We start from the raw sequence: 22,818 nt of genomic DNA on the forward strand, positions 1-22,818 counted from the left end.
CTTTCATTTAAAATTCTAACTAAAAATACCTCTTATACCCCTAAATAACCATAAAATTAAATAATAAACAAGATCTAAATATTTTTCTAGCTTAACTTTAAGAAGTAGCTATTAACTTATCCCCAAAGCTCTAGGCTGCAGAATGGAAAAATAAACTTCCAGTTTAGTCACACTACAAGGTTAACAGATGGTGGCCAAAATAGAAAAAAGTCATCTGTACATACATTATCCTTATTCACAGTCTATATCATAAAAAGAATTTATAGAGAATAAACCCTGCAAAGCCTGTATTGCTTATTACAACCACAGGTTATAGACAAAAGATATCTCCACCATGATTACTTCATGATACGCACATGCTACTGAATTATAATAGCTGAACACTGTTACTTCAAGTTAAACTTGTCTCCACATATGTCTTGTAATAGAACTACAGACATCTATATCTTTAAAATTAGACTTAAGAATAAGCATTTTAATTTGTCTACCTACATTTCCCACTTGCAATATACACTCTAGGCCTACAATTCTGCAATAGCCATTAGCTGCAGAGAAAAGAAAATACATTCATTGCAGAATTCACTATTAGTTTCTGAATGAGGATAGGAAACAAAAACCATGACCAAATTTAATTTTTTCTTTTTTAAACTTTTAAAAACCTGATTTGAGAGAAAAAAATATCTATTTGTTGTTCCACCCACTCATGCATTCATTGGTTGCTTCATGTATGTGCCCTGACCAGGGATTGCACCTGCAACCTAGGCAGATCAGGACGATGTTCTAACCAACTGAGCAACCCAGCCAGGGTCCCATGACCAAATTTCAATTTACCTCAACAGCTTGATCATATCAGTGAGGAAAAACTGCAATTATAAGAAAATGTCAATTTACCTGTGTATTTGTCTTCCTTTTTTTCTTATCTGGGCTTCCTAGTTGTACACCTGGTCCTCCTAACCCATCCAGTCCACTATCACCACCTAAAAATAAATAAAATCCAGATAATTTTCCATTTGTATGTGAAAGCATTTTATATATATCATAGCAATATCTATTATAATTACCTATAGTTTCTACTTTTGTTAGATAAAAGCAATACTAAATTTTTATTATCTTTGTTCTTTGAAAAGTCTTCCCTATAATTCCAGCCTGAAACAGTCATTCATTCTACCTCCATAGTATTTTTGTTATTCTTTCAGTAAAAAAGAAAGTGTCCATCCTGCCTTTAAACCTTTAGTCATCCGATTCCCTGTCCCTGAGGTAACCACTGTTACTAGATTCTGGTCTATATTTGCAAAGATAATCCAGATAAATCCCAGTATAATAAAGGGGTAGGCAAGGGTAGGTTTACTATAACATTCTTTTGAGTTAATAAAGCTATTTTAATAATCATAACCTGCATATGTTTTTCCATATGAACAATTATAAACCTCCTCTTGCCCACCCCTGTATATATATATTTTTAAATACATTTTTATTTATTTCAGAGAGGAAGGAAGAGGGAGAGAGAGATAAAAACATCAATGATGAGAGAGAATCATTGATTGGCTGCCTCCTGCATGGCCCCTACTAAGGATTGACCCCACAACCTGGGCATGTGCCCTGACCGGGAATCAAACCATGACCTCCTGGTTCATAAGTCGACGCTCTATTCACTGAGGCAAACTGGCTAGGGCCACCCCTGTATCTTTTTGGTTACATATGGACACAAATGATGGTATGCACGCTATACACAATGATCTATACCTGTTTTCTTACTCATTACATATAGAACTGCTCCATTCTCTAATACCTGAGTAGTATTTCATAGTATGATTTTACACCAGAATTCATTAAACTGGTCCTTCCCCCACTGATATCTGGGTTGTTTCCAAATCTTTGCTGTTCTGGAATAAAAATCCATGTATAAATGTCTTTATATACAAATCATTTCTAGAATTGTAATTATGGTATACCAAGGCAAAACCTTAACTGAATTTAAGAGAGTAAAAAAAGTTTATCAATGAAAATTTTCCCATTATGGAGAATTTCAAACATATACAAAAGTTAGATAAAAGAATAAAATTATGTACACACATATACAGATATACATTTGTAATAGGTTAGTAAATAAATCCAATGAATTGACAGGCAATAGAGAAGACCTGATCATATATGTGGATTCTGGGAAAGGGCTATTTAAACTGAGACCTAAAGGATATAAAACCTTTCATGTGAAGAGCAAAAGGAAGAGTCTCTAGGCAGACAGAACAGCATGTGTAAAAATTAAGTGGAAAGGAGCTTTATGTGTTTGAAAAACTTACAAGAAGTGTTTTAAGGGATTATGGAGAATACCTCTTGAAGAGATAGGCAGGGACCAGATCATTTTAGATTGTTATGGACTGAATGTCTGCTCCCACCCCCCAATTTATATGTTGAAGTTCTAACCCAATGTGTAGTTTTTGGAGGTGGAGCCTTTGGAAGGTACTTAGGGTTACATTATGTCATTCCCCCAGGTGCACACACCAAGGACAAGTCATGTGAAGATACAGCAAGAAGGTGGGCAACTGCAAGCCAAAAAGAGAGCTCTCGGCAGGAAATGAACTGGCTGGCACTTTAATCTTGGACTTCCCAGCTTCGACTGTAATAAAATTAATTTATGTTGTTTAAGCCACCAGTCTATGGTATTTTGTTATGGCAGCTTAAGCAGACTAAGACCTAGAACTTTGTAGTTTATAATAAGAAATTTGGATTGTATTTGAAGAACAACGGTTGATCATTCAAGGATTTTGAGCAGGAAAGTGATATGATTTATGTTTTTTAAAAGATTACATTAGCAGCTGTGTTAAGAATAAACTGGTGATGAGATAGGGGTAGAATCAGGAGCCCAGTAATTGTATCTTTCTTTATAAGAGTAGTCCAAATGGTACTTGTCAATAAAGAGACATCAGTGTATTGGAGATAGTTTTCCCCATAACAAAATAAAAAGCAGCCATTTAGAGAAGCTTAAATAACACAGATAAAAACCTATGACAGACAATAAAATTTAGCAAGGTTTCTGGATATTATATTAATAATTAAACATCAAGAGCTTTCTTATATACAAAGATAAAATAGAGGAGTTTTCATTTACAGGAATAAAACTAAACTAGTTAGCAATAAATTTAAAAAATGCATAAGATCAGTATGAATAAAAAGCTTTTTAAACACCCTACTGGAGACACAGAGGAAGAATTCTAAGTGGAAAGGTATTGACTATTCTGGCTAGCCATCTAGAACAAAATAATATTGTTTTCTTTTTTCTTTTCTTTATTTATTTAACTAGAGGCCCAGTGCATGATTAAATCATGCACATGTAGGGTCCCCTACACACTTTCGCTTTCGATCACGGGGGAGCTGGGTGCCTGTCCGCTGGTGCACCAGGCCTTTCAGAAGCCTCCGGCACGGCAAAGGCTTCTGAAAGGCCTGGTGCCGGAGCGGACAGGCACCCAGCTCCCCCGCTTTTGATGGTCTAGGGCGGGACGTGAGCTCGCTGCCCCAGAGGCCCCTTCTGTGCCGCAGCTCAGGTCCCGCCGGCCCAATCGGCCACCATGGTCACCCAGAGTCCCGCCCCCCCGCGCCTCCTGGCCAATTGTGGGCATAGTGAAGGTACGGTCAATTTGCATATTTGTCTATTATTAGGTAGGATATGTCACATATTGTTTTAATTTAAAAAATTTTTAAATCCTCACTCAAGGATATTTTTTCCCCATTGATTTTCAGAGAGAGTGTAAGGAAGGGAAGGGAGAGATGGGGGAGAGGAGAGAAAGAGAAAAAAGCATGGATTTGAGAAAGACAATTAACTGGTTGCCTACTACACTCGCCCCAAACAGGGCGAGGGATCTAGGCTACAATCCAGGTACGTGCCCTTGACCAGGAATTGAATCCGCAGGCCTTTAGTGCTTGGGCATACACTCTAACCACTGAGCCATGCCAGCCAGGCCAGTATGTGTTTTTTTGTGTTTGATTTCTTTCAATAGTATTTATTCATTAGTATTTCATTCCTTTTTATGGATGAATAATATTCCACTGTATGGATAGACCACATTGTTTTTTAAAACTGATTTGAGAGAGAGAAGGGAGAGGGAGAGAAACACTGATGTGAGAAACACTGACCTATCGGCTGCCTCCTGCATGCCCCCTACTGGGGAACTGAGTTGACAACCCAGGCATGTGCCCTGACCGGAGAATCAAGCCAGTGAGCTTTTGGTACATGGGATGACATTCAATCAACTGAGCTACACCAGCCAGGGCTCTATGTTTAACTTTTTGAGGAACTGCTCAACTGTTTTCCATAGTGGTTGTACCATTTTATGTTCCTACAAGAAGAGGGTTCCAATTTCTTCACATCCTCTCCAACATTTACTTTCTTTTTGTTTAAAGTAATACCTCATTGTGGTTTTAATTTGCACTTCCATAATTACTGATGTTAAGCAACTTTTCATGTACTTATTGACCATACATATCTTCACTGAAGGAATGTCTATTCAAGTTCTTTGCCTTTTAGGTAGGTTGTTGTTGTTGTGTGTTTGTGTGTGTTTTGGTTGTCTCTTTTGTTAAGTTGTAAGAATTGTTCATATATTCTGGATACTACACTCTTATTAGATATAATTTGCAAATATTTCTTCCATTCTGTGAGTTCTCTTTTCACTTTGATAGTGTCCTTTGATGCACATAAGTTTCTAATTTTTATGAAATCCAATTTATTTATTTTCCCTTTGGTTGCTTGAGTAAAACTAAGTTTATCAACATCTATGAAACTAGTCTTCCTCAATGGCTCACAAAAGGCAAAAATGAAAACTTCCGGTTTAAACGAAAGGAATTCATATCTTTTCATTCTAATTTGATGTGGATATCTCATTTAAGTAGATGCTAAGTAAACAACTAATAGTGAGACCCAGTCTGTCCCTCAAGGTCATTTATTAAAAATGGTTTAAGCCCTAGCCAGTTTGGCTCAGTAGATAAGAGTGTCGGCCCGCTGTCTGAAGGGTCCTGGGTTTGATTCTAGTCAAGGGCACCTACCTCAGTTGCAGGCTTGATCCCCGGCCCTAGTTGGGGCGTGTGCGGGAGGCAACCAATCAATGTGTCTCTCTCACATTGATGTTTCTCTCTATCTCTCCCCCTCCCTTCCACTCTCTCTAAAAATCAAAGGAAAAATATCCTTAGGTGAGGATTAACTAAAAAAAAAATGGTTTAGGAATGACTAAAACTATTACCAATGAACTAATGATTTCAGAAGCCTGTGTAAAATGAACTAATGATTTCACATTAACAATTTGTATGTAGATTTCCTTAACAGAATATACTGACATAGTGAATAGAGAAATGTGTTGTTCTTGAATCTGAATACCTAGAAATTTTGATGGAAAAAGAATTACCAATGGTCTTAGAGGTCAAATAATAAAGTAGTTACATAAACAAAAGTGTCAAACATTAAAGTCCTGTCTTTCCTAACATCTGTCATGGGTATTTAATTCTAATAAAAGTACAAGTAGATAAAGTTTTATTCTTAAAATAAAAACAATGATTAATAAACTAAAGGCCTAGTGCACGAAATTTGTGCACAGGTAGGGTCCCTAGGCCTGGCCAGTGATCAGAGCCCATCAGGGCCTTCCGGCAGCTGGCCGGGGCCTTCCTTCCCTGGCTGCCGGCTGCCCGTCAGGGCCTTCTGTTGTTCCGCGCTGCCCTCTGATGGTCAGCGCACATCATAGCGAGTGATCGAACTCCCAGTCTCTTGGTCGAACTCCCAAGGGGACACTTTGCATATTAACCTTTTATATATATAGATTAATCTCTGATCTCTAATGTAGAATATATAAATTACCATTCATAGCATTATTAAGATGACTGAATAATTGTACTTTTACAATTAAAATGCAATGTAATTTAAGATGAACAAAATGTACTCTTATTGGTTAGTACTTACCATCTCTGAAAAAACTTAATTTCTTGTACTTATTCTAAGGCAAAGCTCTGCATTTGGAATCATTTAAATAAACTCATTATTTTTAAGTCATCTGTAAACAAAACCACCTAAAATTCTTTTTTAAAAATTGAGTTTTATGGTATTAATTTTTTATTAAGAGTCTAACATTTCCCCTCATAAAACAAATCTTCAAGTTTCCACTGGTCTCTGTTCCCCATTTAATTGTTTATCCAAATAATAAACTACACAGATGCTCCTCAAACTACAGTTGGGTTATGTCCCGATAAATCCATTATAAGTTGAAAATATTGTAAGTCAAAATGCATTTAATACACCTAACCTACTGAATATCACAGCTTAGCCTAGCCTACCTTAAACTTGCTCAAAATGTAATATCCAAACACACGGGAAACATGGTACACTGTAGACTATACCTTGATGATCACCTGGCTGACTGGGAGCTGTGGCCATTGCCACTGCCCAGCATCATGAAAAGATCAAAATTGATAGCACAGGAAAAGATCAAAATTCAAAATTCAAATTATGGTTTCATAATGCATATCACTTCCACAGCATCATGAAGCTGAAAAATTGGAAGTCAAACTACTGTTAAGTTGGGAACCGGCTAACACTTCCAATGGCTCTGACTCTTGGCCTCACCTATGTCCTTCCTGCTGCTATCTGTAATACTGGTGGTTCTTCTCCATGACGTAATCAGTGATGATAGATCAGATTCATATTCATCAGGGCTAACTAGAACATAGACTACCAAGATTTTCTATAATTCTCACTCTTTAAAAATGAAGTGAAAGGTCAGAATCCAGGGAAGGGAAAGTAGTGGTTTAGAACCAGTTATTTAACTGGTTTTAAACCTAACTTTTGGTATCAAAGCCTCTTTCTCCCTGTCTTCTCTACATACCTGCTGGTGCTAACTTTGCAAGGTAAACAATGACAATTCAGCCTGAAGTAGAGAGTTGTGGGGCACAGAACCAAGAAAAGGGGAACTGCTAAAGCTTATTGTAACACTGGCTACTCTGATCCTTTTATTTATTAACTAGAGGCCCGGTGCATAGATTCGTGCACCCGTGGGGTCCCTCGGCCTGGCTTGCACCCTTTCACAATCGGGGACCCCTCAGGGGATGTTGGAGAGCCGGTTTCAGCCCGATCCCCACAGGCCAGGTTGAGGGAACCCACCGGCACTGGGCCTCTAGTATGCATATAAGATCTTGGTTAATCTCTTCCTGTCCTCCCCCCTTCCCTCTGAGATTCATCAGTCTGTTCCATGATTCCATGCCTGTGCATTGAGCATCTGACCTCTGGTGGTCAATGCACATTATAGCTACCAGTCGAAGGGTCGGTCAGACAGTTGCTTAAGCTTTTATATAGATACTTAAATTTCTTCATCTCATCTCCTCACTCCTACCTGCCTACTGCCCTCTGAATGCACATGGGGAACAGAGTGGGAAAGTATGATGTCAGAATGGAACAAGAAGCCTCTTTCATCTTAAGAACATTTATCTGTCTACATATTATCATCCTGCATTATGCCAATCTATCTCAAGTAAGCAAAATAATACTCTTAACCTCTCTTTTCGCCCTTTAAACTTTATACAGAGCTGGAAACTGAAGTTGTATTTCTTCTCATAGTCTTATAGAAGAGTCTACTCTATTAAATGAAGTAATTATTTCCCATCTAAAGATTCCACAAATTAAAGATATTTTAAATGAAATCATTTATAGGTATAAATATTTTTTATTTTTAAGTTTTTTATTTTATTGTTGTAAACTGTGGATTATTTACTTTATGCCTTTTATTTTCTTAGGTCTAATTATAATACCTTTATTCCTCCTTTTATTTATTTTTTGTTAATCCTCACTCAAGGATATTTTCCCACTGATTTTTAGAGAGAGAGTAGAAGGGAAGGGGAGAGGCAGAGAGAGACAAACATAGATGTGAGAGAGACACATTGATTGGTTGCCTCCTACATGCGCCCCAACCAGGGCCAGGATCAAACCTGCAACTGAGGTACATGCCCTTGACTAGAATCAAACCTGAAACCCTTTAGTCAGTCCCTGGGCCAACACGCTAACTAAACCAAGACAACAGGGCTTTGTTCCTCCTTTTAAAGACTCAATCCTGCCCTGGCCAGGTAGCTCAGTTGGTTGGAGCGTTGAGTATGAAAGGCAGCCAATCGATGTTTCTCCCTCACATGGATATTTCTTTCTGTCTCTCCCTTCCTCTCTCTCTAAAATTAATAATCTATACTAATAAAAGGGTAATATGCAAATTGGTCACGATGTCCTCACAGTAACAACCGAATAGCAGGCTGTGTGGGGTGATCAGGCTGGCAGGGGGGTTAGCGAGGGATGACCAAACGACTGACCAGCAGGCTGTGTGGGGTGACCAGGCTGGCAGGGGTTAGCGAGGGACGACCAAATGACTGACCAGCATGTTGCGTGGGGTGACCAGGCTGGCAGGGGGGTTAGTGAGGGACGACCAAATGACTGACCAGCAGGCTGCGTGGGGCGACCAGGCCGGCAGGGGGGGCAGTGAGTGGCGACCAGGCCGGCAGAAGGGGACAGTGAGGGGTGACCAGGCTGGCAGAGGGGGGCAGTGAGGCATGACCAGGCCTGCGGGGAGGCAGTTGGGGTGACCAGGGCAGCAGGGGGAGCAGTTGGGAGTGGCTAGGCTGGCAGGGGGGGCAGTTAGGGGCAACCAAGTCAGCAGAGTGGGCAGTGAGGGGCGACCAGGCCAGTGGGGGGGCAGTTGGAGGTGACCAGGCCAGCGGGGAGGGGGCAGTTGGGAGCAGCCAGGATGGCAGGGGGGGGCAGTTGTGGGCAACCAGGCCGGCGGGGGGGTAGCTGGGGCAACCAGGTCGGCAGGGGAGGCAGTTGGGGGTGACCAGACTGGCAGGGGGGGTCAGTTGGGGGTGACCAGGCTGGTGGGGGGGCAGTTGGGGGCAACCAGGTTGGTGGGGGGGGCACTAAGGGGCGACCAGGCTGGCGGAGGGGGGCAGTTAGGGACAACCAGGCTGGCAAAGGAGGGCAGTTAGGAGTGAGCAGGCCGGCGGGGTGGGCAATTAGGGGCAATCAGGCAGGCAGGCAGGTGAACAGTTAGGAGCCAGCAGTCCCGGATTGTGATAGGGATATCCGACTGTTGGACCGGCAGTTGGACATCACCTGAGGGGTCCCGGATTGGAGAGGGTCCAGGCTGGGCTGAGGGGACCCCCCCCACCCCGCACCCCATGCACAAATTTCATGCACTGGGCCTCTAGTAAAAATAAAAAAACATATCCTTAGGGTGGGGAAGGGGGAGAAGACTCAATCTATTTTGGTCCCCAAGTTCTTCAAAGGAAATGAAAGCATTATCTGTATTATAGATAGCAGCATGTCTTTTCTATGTTTTAAATTTTAATTTTTTACTTTACTTATAATAATGGTTTGTGATAGTAACTTCTCATAAGTACCGTAACTGAATTATTTTATTCTTATTTTTTAACTGTTTTTATTGATTTTTTTTTTCCCCAAGGGAGAGAGAAAGGTAAAGGGAGAGAGAGAAAATAGCCATCAGCATGCTCCCTACTGGGAATGGAGGCAACAACATGTGCCCTGACCAGGAATCAAACCCGAAATCTCTCAGTGCATGGGATGCACCTAAATATTAATTATGAAACTATTTTATAATTAATGCTAGAGGCCCGGTACATGGAAATTCATGCACTGGAATGGGGGGGGGGGGGTCACTCAGACCAGCCTGCTCCCTCTCACAGTCCGGGAGCCCTCAGAGGCAGGAGGCAACGACGATCAGGGGAAGGCGACACCCCCATCACACCTCTGCTGCTGCCATTGCCGGCAGTGCAAGCCTTGGCTGGCCCTGGTTACCTGAGCCTCGGGCGGCCGGGCAGCCGCCATCCAAGGCTTGCCTGCGCCTCGGGCTGGCCCTAGGAGGCTGGGCAGCCAACACCCAAGACTTGCCTGCGCCTCGGGTGTTGGCTGGGCAGCTGCCAATGAGGCTTTCCTGCACCTTGGGCCGGTCCTGGGCGGCTGGGGATCCGAGGGCGGGTCCGGCCACACCGTGCACCTGCTGCCCCCCCAGCTGGGCTGAAAGGACTGTGGGACTCCAGCGGGGCTGAGGGGACTGGGCACTGCCATCTTGTGGCTATGGGCACTGCCATCTTTGTGACAGCGTGATGGTCAATTTGCATATTCCCTCTTTATTAGATAGGATTTTCCTTTAAACAAACTTACTTTATCATCATTCCAAATAAGTACATATCCTAATACATGTATGGATTGGTTTAAGTATGTATCTTATTCTGATTAAATGACACAAACCAAGTTTGTGTGCTCCCCCCACCTCCCTGAATTCATATGTTGAAATCCTAACCTTCAAGGTGATGGCAATAAGATGTGGGGTCTTTGGAAAGTGATTAGTTCATGAAGGCAGAGCCCTCATAGATGGGGTTAGTGCCCTTATAAAACAAACCTGGGAGAGCTCCCTGACCTTCTGCCCATGTTAGGACACAGGGAGAAGGTGCCATGTATGAACCAGGCAGTGGATCCTCACCAGACACCGAATCTGCTGGCATCTTTATCTTGGACTTCCTAGCCTCCAGAATTGTGATAAGTACAATTTCTGTTGTTTATAAGCCACCCAGTCTATGATATCTATATATATAAAAGGCTAACATGCAAAGTATCCCCTCTGGAATTCAACCAGGAGTTCGATCACACACTATGACATGCGCTGACCACCAGGGGGTGGGGCGGAATGAAGGAAGGCCCCAGCCAGCAGCCGGAATGCCCCGATAGTCCCTGATCACTGGCCAGGCCAGTGCACTGGGCCATGTGCCTAACACACTGCCTGGCACATAGTGGGCAATCAAATACTAATTCTCAGTTTTCTTTCTTTTAAACAAAGCTAAACCATAAGCTCACTTCAAGCCAAAACCGGTTTGGCTCAGTGGATAGAGCATCGGCCTGCGAACTGAAAGCTCACTTCACTCCAGTTTCTATAGTATTTAACATCCTATTAAAATATCTAATATTCAGCAGTGTCAACATATTCAATGGACATTCAAATATCAGTTTTTCATAATGGCATAGAAATTTGGGATATAATGTCAGGTTATTCTATCATTTACACTATGGATGTGACATAGCTAACAGCTTTGTCTTGACCTGGAACACATACTTCTGTAATGCTGGTCTCTACCATGGAATGAAAATATTATGAATATCCTATATAATAAAGAGGTAATATGCAAATTGACCGTCATGCCCTTGCACAAGATGGCCGCCCCCATGTGGTCACAAGATGGCTGCCAGAATATGGCTGGCAGGGGAGGGCAGTTGTGGGCGGTCAGGCCAGCAGGGGAGGGCAGTTAGGGGCAACTAGGCCAGCAGGGGAGGGCAATTGGAGGCGACCGGGCCAGCAGGGGAGGGAGGGCAGTTAGGGGGGACCAGGCTTGCAGGGGAGGGCAGTTGGAGGCGACCAGGTTGGCAGGGGAGGGTAGTTAGGGGCGACTGGGCTGGCAGGGGAGGGCAGTTGGGGGCAACCAGGCCGGCAGGGGAGGGCAGTTGGGGGCAATCGGGCAGGCAGGGGAGCAGTTAGGTGTCGATCAGACTGGCAGGGTAGTGGTTAGGGGGTGATCAGGCTGGCAGGCAGAAGCGGTTAGGGGTAATCAGGCAGGCGAGCAGTTGGGAGCCAGTAGTCCTGGATTGTGAGAGGGATGTCTGACTGCCGGTTGGGAGCCAGCAGTCAGTTGGGAGCCAGCAGTCCCAGATTGTGAGAGGAATATCCGACTGCTGGTTTAGGCCCAATCCCTGTGGGGTACCAGAGGGGTCCCAGATTGGAGAGGGTGCAGGCTGGGCTGAGGGACACCCCCCACCCCAGTGCAAGAATTTTGTGCACCGGGCCTCTAGTGTGAATATAGTATTATACGAATCCTGTCAACCACTTGGCAATGCTTGATGACTTTTTGTTTCAGTCATCAAGCATTGCCAAATGCTTGACGGAATTCGTATCCTTTTAGAATGCAAGGCAGAAAGTGTCTTCTTTTGATGCTCAGCACCTAGATCAATCTGTGTACTTAATACAATTAAATTCAGAAAGCACTCAACATCAGGTATTTAGGATTTCAAATACACATAATTCCTGTGCCAGCTGTCTCCCCAAACTAGTGATCTTTGTATTACTGGTTTAAGGTTTAAGCTTATAAAAGTGAGTGGATGGTATCTATGTGTAAGCTGACTCTATACAATAATATCTCTAATAATAAACTTACTGTATTAACAATGACAGCTAAATTTTTAAACAAAAAAAAAACTTCAGAAATTACGGAGTACAAAGATGCAAATATTCACAAAAATCATGTAATAAACAGCTTGTATTTGTTTTTCTCAGCAAAACTGTCTGAGAAGTTTCTGTTTTTATAATATATTTTTGTTCACTGCTTTCTCCCTAGGAGAAGAAAACCTTCATTGCTTTTCACTCCATATGTACGCCCAATCAAAATGAGAAAGAATATGCTGTAGGTTATTTACTTATTCATTAACTGACTCAATATACTTAAAAGTGGATGTTGACCACATTACTTACTATATTTTGGACTTTCTATTCCTGATTTTAAAAGTAAAGACTTATATGGCCCTGCCACTGTGGCAGTTGGTTGAGCGTAGTCCTATGCACCAAAAGGTTGCCAGTTCAATTCCCCATCAGTGCACATGCCTAGGATGTGGGTTCCATATCCGGTCAGCATGTGTACAGGAGGCAATTGATCTGTTTTTCTCTTACATCGATGTTTCTCTTTTTCACCCTCTTTCTCTTTCTCTCTCCCCCTTATTCTCTTTCTCTGTCTCCCCATTCCTCTCTCTAAACATGTCCTTGGGTGAGGATTAAAAAAAAAGTAAACACTTACAGATAACTGTTATAATGTACCAGACACTGTTGTCAGTGGTGCTTTTATATATATTCATCTGTTTAATCCTTCAAACAACTCCATGGAATATGTATTATTCTCACTTTGTAGCTGAGGAAACTGATGCACAGAGAGATTAAGTCACTTGTCAAGGATGGCACAGCTAGTATATAGCAGAGCTGGGATAAGAACCCTGGCAGGCAGGCTCCAGAGTCAAAATGCTATACTGTTTCTCAATATTACTATTAGCATGTCTATAGAGACTTGGAACAAGAATATCTAAAATCACTCTTCACCATACCTGACAGTTCACCTTGATAATAAAGATGACTTAGAGCTCTAGCTGGTTGACTCCGTGGATAGAGCATCGGCCTGCGGACCAAAGGGTCCCGGGTTCGATTCCTGTCAAAGGCACGTACCTTGGTTGCAGGCTCCTCTCCAGCCTGACTGGGGCCCTGGTCAGGGCTCATCCAGGAGCCAACCAATCGATGTGTTTCTCTCACATCGATGTTTCTCTCTGTCTTTCCCTCTCTCTTCCACTCTCACTAAAAGATCAATGAAAAAATATCCTCGGGTGAGGATTAACCAAACAAACAAAAAACAAACAAAAAGATGACTTAGACGTCTTGAGTTGCCTGGAATAAGAGTGCTAGAAGAGAGAACCGTGTAATCTTCCCAAGAGGTAACTCTTCTACACCTCTGGTGACAGCAAACAAGGAAGACCACATTACCTGAAGTTACCAAAACCTCCTCGTTAACATTCATCAAATTAGATCTCAAAAACACTTGTTGAGCTTCTGTAAGTATAGAAATAAAAGTAGTAATTCCTCCTTTAAGCATCTCATAATCTAGAGGAAAAATTTTTTTCTTTTTTATTGAAACTCTTAAATTTAACATGATAAATACTATGATAAAGATGAGCACAAGATGTTGAAGGAACATAAGGTACTCCAAGCTAGTCTTGACTGAGGGAGAAGATATCCTTGCAGATTTCAACTGAGCTGATCCTTTGAAGATGAGTGTCTTACCAAAGGTGGGGAAAAAAAGAGGGCATGCCTTAACAGGATGTGCCAAGAAAGATTTATAGGCAAGAGAGACCATGATATGTCTAGAGAAGGAATATGAATATTTCAGTACTGGAGCATATGAGAAAAGGGAGAACATTTCACAGAACATGAAGGATGGTGGACTAAGACGTAGGCCTGGGCCAAATAAAAAAGGCCAATATAAGAAGGTTGGATTTTTATCCTAAAAGCAATGGGAACCACTGAAGAATTTTACAAAAAGATTAACATGACTGAATTGTGTTGGGGAGCACTATGGCAATAGAACATAGTGACTAAGACTTTGGGCTTTAGAATTTAAGTTCTAGCTTTGCCACTTACTAGCTGTGTAAGCTTGAATATGTTACTTAACCATATATTACTTAATCTCTCTGAGCATCAGTGCCTCAACTGTAAACCTAGAATGATAATAACATCTACTAGTAACTCACAGGGTTATTGAGAGGAGAAAACAAGATGATCTATTTAAACCAGTTAGCAAACTGTTTGGTAAGTACTTAGCAGATGGTAGTAATTTGGAATGTGAAAAATCAGTAGCAATGTGGAAAATGGAATAACAGGGACAAAATAGGAGATAAGGAATCCAGTGAGAGAGTTACCATAATAACCAAAGAGATAAAATTTGAATTAAAGTGGTGATGGAAAGGTTGAGGAGATGATGGGTTCAAAACATATTAAGGGGCTGCCAGGCCAAAGTGGCTCAGTGGTTGAGGGTGGACCTATGAACCAGGAGGTCACCATTTGATTCCTGGTCAGGGCACACACCTGAGTTGCGGGCTTAATCCCCAGTGTGGGGCGTGCAGGAGGTAGCCTATCCATGTTTCTCTCTCATCATTGATGTTTCTATCTCTCTCGCCCTCTCCCTTCCTCTCTGAAATCAATAAAAATATATTTAAAAACCCCACACATATTAAGGGGCATATATTTGGAACACTATTGGGAGGGGAGTGAGGGATGAGTTTGGGTCACTGGATAAATGATAGGGATTATGGGAGAAAAAGCATACTGGACATCTCACAGATAGATACTTTTCATTCAATACCTTAGAAACAAAATTCATTAATCTCTTACAAATCCACTCGTCCTTACATATATCTGTGAGATCATTCTTTATGGTTTTTCTCCTCTAACTCTCTAGCTACTCCGTCACATTCTACTCCTCAGGGTCCTCTTTCCTCTTTTGTCTCCTAAATATTTGTGTTTCCAAAGTTTCTTTTCTCTTCTCACTTTTAACTCTCTTGAGAGAGCTCATCTACTCCCAAGGCATTAATTAGCATTAACCTGTTTACTGATAACTTCCAGATTCCTATTTCTGACTCTGATCACCTGCCTAGGTTCCAAACCATTATATCTGTTGTGTACCCTGGAACATCCCATGGGGATTTTCATTCAATGTGTTGAAAACCAAACATGCCTAGCCCTTACATGTACCAATTAAAAAACAAAACAAAACAAACAAACAAAAAATCTTTCCTTAGACATTCTCTCACCTTCTCGTCCCCTTGATTCTGTGACTACATAAATTATGCTTCCTCTCCAATCTTAATCCAAATCTTCCATACACCTATATAGTCTATATTTTTTAGTAAAGTCTACTTTTTAGCACTTTTATGACATTTGTCTTATTATCCCATTCTAAAATACATCCTTACCTTTCCAATGTAATTTCTAACTCTGGTTAAAAGCATTTCAACTGAAATGAATGACTTAGCTTCCTTCTTCATCCTTAAATTTCTGTCTTTTTTCCTCCATCTTTAAATTTCTGTCTTTCTTCCTCCATTCTTTTTTTAATCCAAAACTAACTCTTCATTTGCATTCTTGATGTTATTCCCCTTCTCTCATCTGCAGAGACCTAATTTATGAGAATAGGAGCCTTATCTGCTTCATCCGTTTCCAGAACAGTGAGTGCCTAGCACATGGTAGATATTAAAAAACATGTACTGAATGCTTTATTAAAGAATTGCTTCTCTTTTTCTCTTGCTTTTTTAGTTTCTCTCCTCTCCCTCTACATCAAATTCTTCTGCTAAGTCTACAAATATGTTTAAATCTTTTTACAAGAGAGAAAAAATAAAGAAACCCATACAAACGTTCGCTTGATTCTATCTTTCCAAGCTATTGGCTATGTCTTTCTACCACCAAGCTTCTTCATCATCTTTTTTTTTTTTTAATGTATTTTTATTGATTTCAGAGAGGAAGGATAGGGAGAGAGAGAGAGAGACAGAAACATCAATGATGAGAGGGAATGATTGATCAGCAGCCTTCTACACGCCCCTCACTGGGGATCAAGCCCATAACCCAGGCATATGCCTTGACAGGAATCAAACCATGACCTCCTGAGTCATAGGTCAACACACAACCACTGAGCCACACCGCCAGGCATACCACCAAGCTCTTTTAAGTCACATCTGCACCACTAACTTTACTACTTCAAAATGTGGTTTTTCTCCCAAAGTGCCTCCTCAAAATCATCACTGATTTCTTATACCTTTTTCTCATCTCTCATGCTCTTTTTATTGCTCTTATATAGTTTTTTAAATGTTTTTTATTGACTTTTTTTTTTAGAGAGAGAGAGTAGATGGAGGGGGGAGGGAGCAAAAGAGGGAGGAGGAAGGGAGGAAGGGGGGGGGGGAGAGAGAGAGAGAGAGAGAGAGAGAGCGCGCGCGCGCGAGCGCGCGAGCACGAGCCAGAGAAAAAACCCACTTGTGCCTTGACCAAGGAATCGAACCAGCAACCTTTCGGTGCATGGGACGATACTCAACCAACTGAGCCACACTGGCTAGGGCACTTCTATGTAGTTTTACACTTCTATATAATTTTACCAACTACTTCTTAGAACTCTTTTCCAGGAGTTCTTTCATGATTTCTTTAAAGATAGATTATATGTACCTTTATTTCCTGTAGATGGCCACAGTACTTATCATGCTCTTTATAAATGTGTGCTTGTGCCAGTATCTGGGACTAGATTAAAAATATCTTAAAGACCAGTGTCATGTCTTCTTAATCAATATATTCCCACTGTCTGGCACTATGAGTGCTCAGTAAATATTTGTTGAATAATCAAATGAATATTGTCATCAGATTGACACCTAAGAGTTTTAAAAACACTGGGGAATGGGAGTGTTGGTTAAAATAAGTAGGACAGGTACCATTCTAAGAGAAAAAAACAAGTAAAAGTAGTATAAGGGGCTATGGACAATCAGAAAGCAATATAAAGATATGAATAAAAAAAGATATGAATGAATTACTTCATGTATTCACTCATTCATTCACAAAGCAATTAGGGGAGATAAAGACACTCAAGATATTGTACCTATCCTCATAGATGTGTTTTACAATCAAGGGTTGAGGGTCTGGGAGTGGTAAGACCTGACAGACAGTAGGAGTAAGATACTTTGCCATTTAAGAGCAACTCTGAATCTAATATTAAAATATCGGGACAAGTTTAAAAGACCACAAATCAGCTTTCTCTGGTCCACTCACTTTTGCAATCTAGGTCTACAAGCAGCAGCTCTCAAACTTTAGTGTGCACAAGGAACACCGGGGATCTTGTTAAAGGTAGAGAAAAATCTCCCAGGAATCCTGATTCTGTGGGTCCAGGAATATGCATTTTTAATAAGCATCCCACAGGATTATGATGCGTTTGGTCTGCAGAGTATACTACTGTAAAGTCCTTAGTCAGTCACGTCATAATTTTGCCATATCTGAACTACACCTATAATATCTTAGCCTTATCCTAGAAGTTTGTTGACTTATTTTTATAATACACATGAAATAAATAAATAACTATAACTATTAAAAAGTCTGTATATACGAATGATGGGAAAGTTTGAGGAGCACTGCTCAAGAGTTTATGCTCTGTAAACACCACATCCTGCATGCAATCTAATGACACAAATTATAACCAAAAGTTCCAGAATAGTGAAGTTCAACAGAACTGTGCTGCAGAAGAGCTCATGTAGATACTCTGGTACCTTCAATGGATTATAAAATAATCCAAAATTGTTTTTAAAAATTAATGTTCTAATTATTACAAAATGACTTGCTATTTTTAAAAACCCTCTTTACATTGACTTTTTATTTTAAAGAATACTTTGCCTTGTATTCTGGTACACCTGAGCCAACTCCCAACAGTTAAGCATCAAACTTAAAAGTAGCAAGCAGTTGGAACAAAATGAAGATTGGTCTGTGCTCTTGACCCACAATAAAATATATGTCCATTTTATTTAAAATTACATTTGATTAAGACTGATAATTGGGTTCAAAGATATAAACTTGATAGCTCTCTTCCTTTTCCTTCAACTTCCTTTTCCTAAAATAATTTATAATAGGAAAAACGATATAGCAAAAAGATCAGAGGAATCATTGCATCTCAGAAAGGCCTATTCCTTAAAGGCTTTGGCAACTCACAACTACAAACAGAAAAGAAAGTCGAAATAGAAAACTGTCACCAAATGAAAGATTCTGCGGATAATAAGCCTTTAAACACAATATTCTGCTCTAAATTATGTGCTTGCTTAAGTGGCTAAAACCAATCTCTAAATATTTGAGTGGATGGTTTTTGAATGCCACATTGTTAACTGTGTCAAAAGCCAGTTCCATACATTTAATCTCTAGTCACATGGAACAAAAACACAGATGGATGACAATGGTCCTTGATCTCTACATCCCTTAAGCCCATTGGGAATTTACCTGACTACTTACTGGTTTATAAGGCACTCCATCTCGTTTGGATGAAAGGATTATTGCAACCATCTCCTAACTAGCCTCCCTGCTTCCACCTGTTCTCTACAGTCTCTTCTCCACACGGGCAGCCAGAGACACCCTGTCAATCATGTCAGATCAGTCACTCTTCTGCTCAAAACGTCCAGTTCCTGTCAGACTAAAAGCCGAAGTCTTTTGAAGGGCCCCCAGGCCCCCCGTACACAATCACCTTATCCCCAAGCTCAGCTCATGCTCCTCTCCCTTTGCTCCCTCAGCGCCAGCTCCACAGCTTCCTTGCCGTTCCTGGAGTTCACCGGGCCAAGTCCGGACCCAGGGCCTTTGCACTGGCTGTTCCTTTTGCCCAGACACGGGCTGTTCTTCCCACACACCTTCCTCAGGCTCTGCTCTATCACTTCCTCGGGGCCTCTGCGCAAACATCAAGTCCCAGGAGCGCTCCCTCACACACACATTTACAAGCACATAATTTAGAGCAGAATATTGTGTTTAAAGGCTTATTATCAGCACCATCTTCCACATACGTCCTGGCCACCTCCTCACCCCGATGCCTATTCCCTAACCACTTTCCCTGCTTTGCTTCCCTCCACAGCACTGGCCTCGGACATGCTCTCCCTCTTGTTTGTTTGTCAGTCCTTGGCCCCCACCAGAGTGCGGACTTCTGCTGGGGGACGGCCGCCTTCTGCTTTGTTCACTGCCACCTCTCAGGGCCAAGGACCGTGCCTAGCACACAGTAGATGTTCAATAAACATTTGCTTAATGAACAACCGGTCTGACACCAATGTGGGGGGCGTTTTAAACCTCCACTCTCCTGAGGGCTGGAAATAAATAAACGCGGGGGGATATCCTCCACGTTTCCAGGCAGCACTTGGGGGCCTGTCAACGTACAGGCATCGCCTTTTGTCTGGTACATCGTTCCCTCTGATTTTCCTGAGATAGTAAGGCAGCAGCAAAAATGCCTAACGTGTACAAGGAAGAAGCAAACCCATCACGTACAAAACCGATTTGGGGGTGACTGGATTCTCATCCACAAGCCAACAGAGAAAAATGCCTTTCGAAGGGACAGTTTCTCCTCTGGGGCTGGAGGGCAGAGGCGCCGGGTGTCTGCCGTCTTCCGGAGGGCGGGGAGGGGGCTGGAGGAGACGCGAAGGCCGGTGCACCTCCTTCCAGAACGTCAACTCCCGTGCGGTCCAACTTACTTTTCTGGGGGGTGGGCATCGCTCGCGGCCTCGGCGGGGCGGGGAGGGTGTTTCCGCGTCACCCTCTGAGGTACCTATTGTGCTGTGTCTTGCGAACGAGATAAGGTGGGAGAGGAGCGGGGGACGGAGGGAGGCTGGGTGCGCCCGCAACTGCCTCCCGGCGCCAAGTCGGGGCGCCGAGGGCTCCGCGCGGGTGTCCCGGGGGGGCGAGCGGGCGCCGGGGGCCGCGCGCCTCCACGGCAGCCTCGGCCCCGGGCGCAGGCGGGACGCGGGCTGCGCGGGAGTTAGGCCCGGACCGAGCCGGGTGGCCTCCCCGCGGCCGGGCACGCGGCCCCCGCGCACCCCGCTCCCCGGACCCCCTCCATCGGGCGCCCGTCTCGGTTACCTCGAACTCTCTTCAGCGAAATGGGATCCTTCTCCTGTTCCGCTGACATTACAGACCGCGAAGCATGACTCCCCCCCAGGCCGCGGGAATTCGGTCTCTTTGATGCGGCGGCGGCGGCGGCTCCTCCTCCTCCTCCTCCTCGCGGGGCCGCTGCGGCGGCGAGGCGAGCCCCGAGCCGAGGCCGAGGGCGGCGGGGACGCGGGCCGACTTTGCAAAGTTTGGGAGGAGGACGAGGCCTCGGGGCGGCCGGGCGGCGTGCGGGGGCCGGCGGGGCTCCGCGGCGCCTGCGGGGAGCTCGGCCTGGGGGCGGCCCCCCGCCCGGGGCCGGCACGTGCGGACGAGAGCGCCGCCGCCTCCTCCCCCTCCTTCGCCGCCGCCGCCGCCGGAGCCGCTGACAGGGAGGCGGGCGGGCGGCCGGGCGGCCGGGCCCTGGCGGCACTCACAGCGCCCTCAGAGGACGAGGTCCGCGCTCGCGCCGCTCCCGAGTCGCAGACACAAAAGCCCCCGGCGCGGAGCCGCCTGCAAAACCCGCTCTGGGGCGGGCGACGGACGTGGCGCGGCCGCGGCTTCCCCGCCCTGCGCTCCCAGCCCCGCGCGGGGACGGACTTCGGGGGGCGGGGGCCGCCGCCGGGTCCCACCGCGCCGCCCGCCGCCGCCGCCGCCGCCTCGCGCTCCGCCTCGGCCCAGCCCCCACGGCCCGCGCGCGCCTCTCGCTCCGCGCCGGGGTTCGCGGGCCCGCGGCCCTGGTCGCCGGGGCGAGCCGCGCGCGCCGAGGGGCCGCCCCGCGCCCCGCACTCCCCCGCCGCTCGCCAGGCCCGAGGACGCCCCCGGCTTCTGCGCGGCGAGGGCATCTCCCAAGTTCGTCGGAGGCCGCCGCAGGCACCGTGGCCTCGCAGCCGGCGACCTGGAAGGGACGAACGCCTGAAAAAAACTTCGGAAGTGGGAGCTGGAGAGTTCTCGGCGGGCCTGTGGACACCCACGTTCCCCGACTCCGTGTCCGTGGTCTGGACACCTGTTTGTGGAATTGCCTCAACTTTTAAGTTTGAACAACTTGACTCTTTAAGAAAAGAGCGATGCGGAATTAATAAGAGAAAGAAGACTGGGTTAGAAGCGGTGTGAAGGCTGAACCTGATTAGACGTGAGAAAGGATTTGGTCACCGGTTCCACACCCATCCGTCGGGCTGTGTGACCTGAGGCAGCGGAGACAACCTCTCTGAGTCTCCGATTTCTGATCTCCGAAAGGCGGTGGAGCTCCGTCGGTGAGGTCTCTTCTAGCTCTGGCCTTCTTCGGCTTACTCTGACGAAACTGTTCCCCCTGTTTGTTAGATTTTTCAGCTATTCTGCTAAAGAGAATCTGTAAGTGCAGGCTCGAATCTTCCAACCAGGCGAGGCTCTGGGTTTATTTTGATGTTAGAATCACTAAAAAGCACTCCTTACTCATATGAGGACTTAGAACTAATCACAGACAGGCGTCGCATCCTTCAGGAGACAAGACCAATAACTCCGTCAACTGCACCTACGACATCAGAGAGAACAGATGTAAAGATGAAGCAGCAGCAGAATCGGCTTTACATGACAGGATATGGTGTGGCCAGGGTACAAATGTTACCCTTTCTGTAATCAGTTTTGAGGGAAATTACTGACTAGAAGATGGAGGCCGGGGAAATTTCTCCTACAGGAGGCACATCTAGGAGAAGGCTTCCCACAACTAGAATGTAAACTCCATGCAGGCATTTTATCCAGTTCACGACTGTATCTTCACTGGCAAGTGTTGAAAAGAATCTTGTTGAATGGATGCATGAATGAACAGGATGGAAGTGGCCCTGGGCAGACTGATTGATGGGGTTTTGTGAAGTGTGGTAAAGCCCAAGCAAATGCTCAGTATGATCAAGCAAATTGAATCTCACGCTCTATCTCACAGGATTGTTGAGAGAAGATGTGAAAGCACTTTGAAAACATCAAACAATATGGAAACATAGAGTTTGTATTACATAATCCTTTGTGAAAGGTGTTGAGAAAAATCATTGCTAAGAGATTTTGAATTATTTCTTGTCATTCCCTTAAAGCTAGAAACTCAGAATTATGTAAATTAAGAGAAATGAATTGGCCTCTTTTTAATGATTCATCGAGAATAAAAAGACTATCTTACTTGGTTAATGGATTTTTCAATCAATTTGACTTCCAAATTTTGACACCTTACTTGCTACATACCCAAACTACCTGGAGTACATTCTAAAATTTCAGATTTCCAAGCCCCTCCCCAGATTTACTGAATCAAAATCTCTGGAATGAGGTCTGAAATTTGTCTTTAAATGGTAATTCTACAGCAATGAGCATTGTGCACTAGACTCCTTATGTCCCCAGCATGACAGAATTCCTAACAAAATATATCTTCACCTTGCTGTTGTAGGGGACTTGGTTGTGAATCCCAGAGTTAATCTACATCTTTATTCCTTTTTTCATACACAGATAAATCTGTTATTGGTAGGCCTACCCCACTATTTAAAAATACAAGCTCAGTCATACCTAAAACTCAATAGTAGGCACAACTTAGGCAAGAACAGGTTCAGTAAACTTACTCTGTGGAGGACCA

General features: G+C 43.9%; 1 protein-coding gene across 4 annotated transcripts in view; it reads right to left on the minus strand.

The window, feature by feature from the left end:
* The window catches only part of PYGO1 (pygopus family PHD finger 1), a 29,930-nt gene extending 9,060 nt beyond the window's left edge, over positions 1–20,870 (minus strand). Inside the window, exons 1-3 of one of the 4 annotated variants that reach the window (XM_079768686.1) lie at positions 20,226–20,870; positions 19,638–19,928; positions 892–977 (exon numbers count right to left, since the gene is read on the minus strand). In XM_079768686.1, the coding sequence (XP_079624812.1) occupies positions 892–977; positions 19,638–19,668 (117 nt within the window). In that variant the 5' untranslated portion in view covers positions 19,669–19,928; positions 20,226–20,870. Of the gene's footprint in view, positions 1–891; positions 978–19,637; positions 20,170–20,225 lie in introns of those variants that run through there. The other 3 variants (XM_079768684.1, XM_079768687.1, XM_079768685.1) reach the window with 3 other exon arrangements.
* Between the last annotated feature and the right edge of the window lie 1,948 nt (positions 20,871–22,818).

Source organism: Cnephaeus nilssonii, assembly GCF_951640355.1.
Source record: "Cnephaeus nilssonii genome assembly, chromosome: 4".
NCBI lineage: Eukaryota > Metazoa > Chordata > Mammalia > Chiroptera > Vespertilionidae > Cnephaeus > Cnephaeus nilssonii.